This window comes from Nansenia antarctica (genome assembly GCF_963989245.1).
Source record: "Nansenia antarctica genome assembly, chromosome: 12".
Classification (NCBI taxonomy): Eukaryota; Metazoa; Chordata; class Actinopteri; order Argentiniformes; family Microstomatidae; genus Nansenia; species Nansenia antarctica.
In genome coordinates, this window is record NC_137682.1 from 109696 (window position 1) to 119449 (window position 9754).

The 9754-nt window shown below is 49.0% G+C and overlaps 1 protein-coding gene across 1 annotated transcript; it reads left to right on the forward strand.

Moving 5' to 3' along the window:
- The first annotated feature begins 1989 nt into the window (after window positions 1-1989).
- On the forward strand, window positions 1990-4474 carry LOC308168485 (E3 SUMO-protein ligase ZBED1-like). The gene is made up of 7 exons (XM_080543085.1): window positions 1990-2158; window positions 2283-2830; window positions 2916-3060; window positions 3237-3471; window positions 3568-3699; window positions 3791-3853; window positions 3946-4474. The coding sequence occupies exons 2-7, from the start codon at window positions 2287-2289 to the stop codon at window positions 4309-4311; spliced, it is 1485 nt and encodes a 494-aa protein (XP_080399211.1). The 5' UTR covers window positions 1990-2158; window positions 2283-2286; the 3' UTR covers window positions 4312-4474.
- Window positions 4475-9754: the final 5280 nt, after the last annotated feature.

Sequence of the window (9754 nt, forward strand, 5' to 3'; positions counted from 1 at the left end):
CCTAACCCTAACCCTAAACCCTAACCCTAACCCTAACCCCTAACCCTAACCCTAACCCTAACCCTAACCCTAACCCTAACCCTAACCCTAACCCTCTAACCCTAACCCTCTAACCCTAACCCTAACCCTAACCCTAACCCTAACCCTAACCCTAACCCTAACCCTTACCCTAACCCTAACCCTAACCCTAACCCTAACCCTAACCCTAAACCCAACCCAACCCTAACCCTAACCCTAACCCTAACCCTAACCCTAACCCTCTCTCCTCTCTCTATTTTCCTCCATTAACTTAGTCTCTTCTCTCCACAGACCTTACCACCACTATGGCCGGAAACAACGAGAAGAATAAACCCCCTCCTGGCCACCGGCCTCAAAACCCTAAATTCCATTCCATAAGCTCTCGCCCGACCCGCCTCTTCCTTTCTGAGTTCCCACTCCGACCCATTCCACGCAAAAGACCCTTTAACCCCCCTCCCCCTCCCTACACAACAGACGAATACCCACCTCTTAAAATAACAAAAAAACCCTCCCCCCCAACGAATACCATCCTCCCTCTGATTCCCCCCCCTACCCCAACACCCCATAAGACCCACGAGGATACTCCACCACACAATACGATTCTACCCCCCTCAATGGACCAACTACCCCAGCCCTAATCAATGAGAAAAGGAGCAAGCCCACTCCAGACCACCAGTCCCAAACCCCATCTCCTTCTTCCATACGTTCAATTGACCGCCCCCTTCTGGGCCCCGTGGGCATACGTCCGGTACTTCAATACCATCCTCCTACCCGTCCCTATAACCAGAATACCTCACTCCAACCCACCCCACGGACAGGACCCCCCCACACCCCTTCCCCTTCTCTAACACCCTACCAACACCGGTCCCCGACTAACACAAGGACCCCCCCCTCTGAACATCGCCCCCTCCCCTGATCCCTATCCCACCCTAACATCCCAGAGAACTCACACGAACAGCTCACAACTAGGGTTGGGTACCGAAAATCGGTACCGGTAGGTACCGGTTACTTTACATTCGGTATGTACCCGTACCGAATCGCAAAGGAGATTTCGGTTCCTCATTTCGGTACTTTTCAAAAAAAAAAAAAAAAAACTGGTGTCCGGTGTCATGCAACAGTCAACCACACGTGACTTGAGTCGTGACGTGTCACGTGAGTGACATCGCCTGTTTCCAATTTCCAATCAGTGCGTGTCGTGGTAGTGAGGTGAGCAGTTGTGTTGAGAAGAAGAAGAGTGAGTTTATAGTAAGTGATTGTATTATTGTATTATTGTATTGATAGTATTATTATCATCATAATAATCATACTCATAGTCATATTATCTAATTTCGCTAGCTAGCCTAGCTACGAGGTCACCGAGAATGCCGAAGACCGCAATGAAGCGTTCTAAAGTGTGGCTGCATTTCACCCGACTCGATGAAAACAACGCGAAGTGCTTAAAATGTTTAAAATCATTCGCGTGTAAAGCAGGCAACACATCGAACTTGATGAAACACCTGACAACGCACGCGATACATTTAAGGTCAGAAGGGTGCACCGTGTTTGACAGCTTGCGCAAGTTCACCAGCCCTTCGGCGGCAAGCACCTCAGCAGCAGCAAGCACCTCCGGAGAGATGGAGGCGGAGATCGCCATTCCCATTGAGGATGATGATGACAGCATTTCCTCAGGTTAGTAATAATGTTTCCGTTTATTTATTTAAAGAGGGGGACAGTGGACATTCGCCCTCTATGATTTCTTGCTTTGTTTTATTTAACCAGGAAAGGGACGGGGGATTGAGAGATTAAACATGCAGGTAGGTAGGCCCCAGCTGGACTGGGGGAGGGGGAGTAGGGTGAGGGGTGAGTGGAGGTCAGGCAGACCGTCTGATCCGCACCCAAGCGACCCCAGGTGTCGTTATATGGTACAGCATTCAAGAGGGTCCTATCCAAGACAGGCAGCAGCAAATATTTAGCTACAGTAACATTATTTAACCTATGTTTATATTGTTGGCTCTCCAGCTACAGCATCAGAGACCCCATTCACCTTGGCAAAGAAGGGAACTTTGACCAATGACAAGGTGGAGGAAATTCACAGGGCTGTTACCAGGTTTGTGGTCAAGGGACTGCATTCCTTTTCCACTGTGGAATCTCCCTGTTTCAGGTAAAGTGACGTGAAAACAATATTTGTTTACTTTATGTTTATAAATCTGTGCCATTAGACAATTATGTCAAAACAAAACAAAAGTCAAAATGACAATAATAAATATCCTCAAATATGTTTACAGAGAGATGACCACCGCCCTCAATCCTCGCTACAAACCGCCATCCAGGGATGCTCTGTCCAATACCCTTATTCCTGCATGGTACTCTGTAGAAAAAGAAAACCTCATTAAGGAATTAGCACACATACATGTGGTTGCTATTACCTGTGATGGGTGGACGAGTGTGGCACAGGACCACTATTTAACGGTTACTGTGCACTACTCGATTCATGGCCACATTAAGCAGAAGGTGCTTAACACCAAAGCTGTGTATGAGTCACAGACAGGCCTGGTGGTGGCAGAAGAAATACATGGCATTCTGGCTGAATTTAAGTTAAACAAAAAAGCTGTAGCCGCCACAGTAGACAATGCCAGCAACATGGATGTTGCATTGAAAAATCTGCCCTTATTAAAAGTGGGGTGCTTCGCCCATACCCTAAACCTTGCAGCCCAGAAGGTTTACTCCATCAGTGCAGTTACACGGTGGTGTGCCAGACTGCGCACAGTTGTGGTGTGGCTGAAGCGGTCCACCCTGTCCAAACCTGTCCTGCGGGAGAAGCAGCGACTTCTGAGTAAGTAGCGCCTATAAATCTCAAAAGGTTATGTTTGTTTCAAACATCTTCAGCAATGTAGATTGTAATTCAAAATGTGTTTCAGACCTGCCAGAACACAACATGATTCTGGATGTCAGAACACGGTGGAACTCCCTGTTCCTGATGGTAGAGCGGTTTCTGGAGCAGTACCCAGCCATCCAGGCAGCTTCACTGGACCAGCGACTCAGAAAGCCAATGGAGAAAGACAGGTGATGGACAAGATGGGTGTATTTTACTTAAGCACACTTTATGAGCTAGCAATAACATTTCACTGCACATTATACCTGTGTGATGGAGTATGGAGAAGTGGACCTTGAAAAGATCAGTTGTTAAACAACTTTGTTGATATTTTTTATTCTTTATTTTATCTTCTTTTTTCACCCAGGCTGGAAAGGCTCACAGACAATGACTTCCAGAAAGCAGAGGAGTTTGTGAACGTCATGAAGTTGCTGTACACCTCAACCCTCTGCGTATCCAGTGAGAGGTCCCCCACATGTGGCGAAATTCTCCCCATCCTGAACAAGCTGGAGAAGCATTTCAGGGTGATTGAAGGAGACGACACTGAGTTCACCCGTGCTGTGAAAGAGGCGGTCTGGGGAGATCTGAAAAAGCGATACCAGGTATTTTCCATTTCCAAGCATAGCCTATGCTTACAAGAGGGCAAACCACATCATTTCACTGTTAGACACTAAACAGTTTGTCATGTTCATTTACAGAATCCAGATATTCAGAACTTTCTCCAGGAGGCCACTTCGATGGACCCTCGCTTCAAAGGCAGATTTAAATATGCTGATGCCTGGGAGAGGTTGAAGAAAGCAGCAGTTGCCAGTGCCAGTGCAACAGAACAGGTATTTTATCCTCATCCTTGTTTACTATGTGTCCTATAATACCGTTTCTATGATGAAGTATTGCTATTTATGTGCAAAATTGTGCCTACAGCTTCCAATGGCGGGCACAGGGCCAGGGGAAGAAGATTCAGATGAGGACAAGGCAGAGGAACATGTAAGTTCATAAATAATCATGGAATACCTCAAATGAACGAATGCAATTTTTTAAGTATGTTTGTCTAAACACTACTTTTATGTATTTTTCAGCACAAGAAGCATGCCAAAAAGTCAGCCCTAGAGGAGCTGTTTGAGGATGAGGACCTAGAGCTTCTTCAGGAAACAGGGACCAGTAATAGGGCCCTCCCCATCACTGAAGTGGTCCAGAAAGAAATTGAAATGTACACAAGTTTGTCTTCAATCCCATCAGGTCAAGACCCTGTAGTCTGGTGGTGGGGTAAGCGGGACAGCCTCCCCATACTGTCTAAGCTTTCAGATAAATACATGTGCGTACAAGCCTCATCCACACCATCTGAGAGGGTTTTCTCATGTGCAGGTCATGCAATTAGTCAAGAGAGGTGTCGTATTTTGCCAGAGAAGGCAAATATGCTCATCTTTTTGCAAAAGAATTGCTGAGGTGGAAGTTTTATTTTTATTTATTTTTATTTGAGTGTGTGGTGGGTTAACATAATTCAAACATAATTTAACTGTAATATTATATATATGTTTATTGTGCCTCAGTCAGCAGGAGTTTTATTTTCATTTATTTTAATTTGTGTGTATTTAACAATATATATTGTGCCTCAGCAATAAAAAAGTGAAAAGCTGTTTAATGTTGTCGACCGTGTTATTATTATTATATATATATATATATGTCATTTAAAAAAATCAAAAGTACCGAATTAAGTACCGTTTTGGTACCGGTACCGTTTTTAAAGTATCGGTTAGTAACCGGTACCGGATAAAACCCAAACGATACCCAACCCTACTCACAACACAACACCATTTCCCAACCCCATCCTACCATACCTACAACCTCCACCCCACTCCCAACCCCTGATGAGGACCTTAGAGTCACTTCCAAAATGGCTTCCAAACTTCTTAAAGCTACCTTCCACTTGGACAAAGTCTTGATGTTCACCAGATTTGGCATTCTACCAGAGGGATACATCAAGAAGGTTCAGGAACTTCAAACCGCTTTTACCCCCTCATCCCCTTCCCCAGCCATGGTCCAGGACCTAAAACTAGCATCCGAGGCTTATTTAACCACAAGCTACCGGTTGTTGGAGGAACATTACCTCTCTAGAATAAAAACACTAGCAACAACACTTAAATCAAGACCCAACCTAGGACACTCAGGAGTTTGGCCACAGGCTTGTAGTTGGGCCAACAGCGACCTTGGCGGTAATCTCACCGACCGCATCATTAACATGGCCATGGCTCTCGTCCCTTCCCCCCTCCCCCTTTTGTGCCCATCAGGAATCCAAACACCCTCTCCGTCTCTGGTCCCCCCCATCTCACCCACTAGCAGCCACCCTAGTCACCCGAATAGCCCATCACTCCCTACTCCACCCGTACGGCCACGACCCCTTCCTCCTAACCACTACACATATACCCTCTCTCCCCCCTCCCCCCACTTCCCCTACCAACCCTACCATGCTTCCCCTGCAGAAATCCTAACACCCTCTCCGCCCCCGGTCCCTCCTATCTCACCCACCAGCAGCGAACTCAGTTACCCGAACAGCCCATCACCCCCTACTCCACCTGCACGACTACAACCCCCTCCTCTCAACTACAACACACATATCCTCTCTCCCTCCTCCTCCCTCCCCTCCTTCCAACCCCAACATTCTTCCCCTCCTATTCCACATAACAGGTGGTCCCTTAACGGACCCTCCTACCCCCACCCCCCGATCTCAACTTCGTCATCGGACGAAGACTGGGACGGTGTAACACCCACCAAAAACATTTCCCTTAGACGGGCCCTTCCCTCCAACCTGATCCCTGCCCGTGCACCAACCAATAATAAATCTAAATCGAAATTACTCCCACCAGCTAACACCAATAGATTGCCGGAACTACGCCCGGCCCTAAACCCCAGACAACTCTTTCCAACAAATACACCAACCCTGACTACGTTCGACCCGGACCATCCGACACCCCAAATAGAACACCATCCCCCACCACACAGACCCACCCAGACAATAATTTCTCCTGGACCCTCCGACCCACACGCAAGACCGTTATACTTGGAGATTCCAATCTCAGGGCGCTCCCTAAAATCCTAGACAACAGGATACAAGTAGATGTCTACCCGGGGGCTAAACTCCACCATATGACCTCCCTACTCCTAGGTATCCCCCTACCTCACCCTGAGGTCCAAAAAGTCATACTCTCGGTTGGTTTTTCCAACAGAATGGAGGGCACCTACGAATCCCTCAAGAAATCCCTTAGAAACATGGTCTCTAAAGCAACACTAAAATTCCCCAGAGCCACCATCCTAGTTCCCAAAATCAACTACTCCCGCCTTTTACCCCCTGACCAGATAACCAGACTCCAACACCTCAACCACTCCATTGGGGATTTAAACCACATCTCCCTCATCCCCTCAAGGGACTTCCATACCTACCTAAACAATATTGATTGGTCACCCCGTACTGGGTTTAACATTTGGACACATTGGCAGAAGTCTTTAAACTAGTAACCCTCTCTAGCGCAGACCAGCGGGAGAGCGGCACTATTCCCCTTCACCTCGACACAGGTACCAAAAGTATCCTCAACCTCTCCAAATCCTTCCGACCGACCCCAGCCCAAATTTCTCTACTCGAGAGGGGCCTTTCCTTCATCCCCACCCTCGACGCAACCAAGAACGCCCACTCACGATTACAAACGGAGGTTCTTTCCTACCATAGGCGTCTTAAACTTATAGCCTTTTTCAACAACGACCCCGACAACAGAACAGTAATCCCCCGCTTCCTACCCAAATCCACCTGGGAACCTCCCTACTCTCTACTCCCCCGTCCACTATCTCTTTTGAGGCAATTAGATAATGAAGCCACCTCCTCTATGCTCCTACTCCAGGAAACCCCCAACTTACTACCTGAAGAAGTCTTGGCCCTTAGAGCACTCCAACAGGACCCACATATAGTCATCAAATCAGCAGACAAAGGCTCAGTGGTGGTCCTCTTGGACAGAGACCAATACATCACTGAAGCTTTAAGACAACTTAATTCAACACAATATTACTCAAAACTAACGACACCCATCTTCCCCGACACAGCCTTAGAAATCCTAGACATCTTGTTAGAACTACACGCCACAGGCCACATAGATGATAAACAATTACGCTACCTGGCCGGTGAGGACGACCCACGAGCCAGATGCTTCTACCTCCTCCCCAAAATTCACAAACCCCCTTCCTCGTGGCCCACACCCTTTGAAATACCAGCGGGCAGACCTATAATCTCAGACTGCGGCAGTGAAACCTATGGCATTTCAGAATATATTGACCATTTCCTTAACCCCCTAGCCACCCTTCACCCCAGTTATGTCAAAGACACCTACGACTTTGTAGCCAAGGTCAAATCAGCCCTTTTGGGCCCCAACGACTTCCTTTTTTCCATGGATGTAGACAGCCTATACACCAACATTGAAGCTGCACCAGGCTTAGCGGCAGTCCGCAAATGCCTATTGAATAACCCGATAGCGGGTCGCCCCGATTTCCAAATTATAAGACTCCTTGAAATAGCACTCACCAAAAACGACTTCAGCTTCAATGGCCAAACATACTTACAAATCAAGGGAGTTGCTATGGGTAAAAAATTCGCCCCAGCTCTGGCTGACATCTACATGGCAGAATGGGAGAGTACCATCCTCCCCCTCTGCCCTCTCAGACCATCACACTACCTCCGTTACCTAGACGACATTTGGGGCATTTGGCCCCATTCCAGAGAAGATTTTAAGGAATTCGCTTCTCTACTAAATTCCCACCACAAATCTATTACCCTCAAATACAACCTTAATCCCATCTCCATCGATTTCCTAGACACCACGACTTTCAAAGGCCACAATTTCCCCTTAACAGGCAAACTAGACATCAAAGTGTTCTTCAAGGACACGGATACCCATGCCCTCCTCCACCGTACTAGCTTCCACCCCCCCCCATACCTTCAGAGGCCTAGTAAAATCCCAACTACTTAGATTCCACCGCATTTGTACCCAACCCAGTGACTTTGAGATGGCTTGTAATACCCTATTCCGGGTCCTCCGGACCAGGGGCTACACTCGTTCCCTCCTCCACAAAGCTAAGGTTTCTTTCCTTGAAACCCGTCCCAGCCAGGAGGGTACTATCCTACCCTTAGTCTCCACCTACAACAGTAGCACAGTCCTAATTAACAACTCCCTTAAACTCAACTTCGCTTCCACTTTGTCCAACTCTGACCCCTTCCAGAAATACAGAGTAGTCTCGGCCTATAAGAGGAACCCCAACCTCAGCAGTCTTCTGGTTCGCAGTAAACTTAGACCACTCAATACCCAACCCGTAAAAAATCACTCCCACTTCAAACAATCTAGTTCCATTAGATCCACATCAACACACTCGATTTTTCCCACCCCTTCTTCCCTGTCCTTACAGAGCCATAACTGCATTTATGCCATCAAGTGCAGACTCTGTGGCCTTACATACGTGGGTGAAACGAGTAACTCCCTCGACACCCGGCTAACCCAACACCTATACAATATAACACACCACCTAAAATCTGACACCTTACTGGTACAACACTTCGGCCGTCATGATATCAGCTTCCTCACCCTAATGGGCTTGGACCACAACCCCACATGGACCCGCCCCCAGAGACAGAATAGGGAGAGATCTTGGATCGGTCGTCTCCAGACACTCTCTCCTTTGGGCCTCAATGAGCTATGAACTAGGGTAGAATACTACTCTCCCACTAGTACTGATAACTATTTTCTCACCAGCTCTCCCCTTTCCCATTTCTTCTCTCCACAGACCCAACACCACCATGGCCTGGAAGACCAGGATGGGCAAACCTCCCCCTGACTACCGCCCCCCCACCCCTAAACCTTCCCCCACAGGACCATATGTCCGCCCCTTCCGGGGGTTCCCAGAAGCGAGGGGATACCCCCTACACCCCTACGCCTCAACCCGCTCCCGTCCACAAACAAGACCCCTGTACCTCCCTCCCCCTCCCTATAGACACGACCAACACCTACTCCCCACCTTAGAAAAAACCCCCCCTCCCCTGATGACTATCACCCTCCCCCCAGGTCCCCTCCCTACCCTAACACCCCCTTGGCCCCACAGGGACACTCCACTACAAGACACCAGCCCGCCCCCTCCTACCAGACCAGCAGCCCCGACCCCACGTGACGTCAGATATGACAAATCCTCCCCTAGACCCCTCTACCCTCCTCCCCCTCCTCCCACACAAAACCAACACCTACCCCCCGACATAACGAGACCCCCCCTCCCCTTGATGGACATCACCTTCCCCCCAGGCCCCCTACTTACCCCAACACCCCGTTGGTCCCACAGGGACACGCAGCCACAAGGCATCGTCCGGCCCTTCCCTACCATACCAGCAGTCCCGACCCGTGGGAATGCCAGATATGACGAGCCCTCTCCAAGACCCCTTTACCCCTCTCCCCTTCCGCCCACACACGACCAACACCTACCCCCCATCAGGATAAAACCCCCCCTCCCTCTGTTGGACATCACCTTCTCCCCAGGGCCCCTCTCTACCCCAATACCTGATTGGCCCCACAGGGACACCCTGACATACGATACGGCTGCCCCATCCCATTCCACCACACCACCAGCCCCGACCCCATTGTTGGCCAGACGCCACAAACACTCTCCCTACCACGGACCCCAAATCAGACAACCCCATCCCAAACAACCTCATGACCGCACCCCCCAGGTACCCCCAGCAAGGAACCCCCTATCCCATCTCCACCCTTCTACCCGTTCCCAATACCCCAAGGTCCCACTCCTACCCACCCCACTAACAAAACCGTCCTACCCCCCTCCCCCTTCCCACACACCCAATCAACACCCACC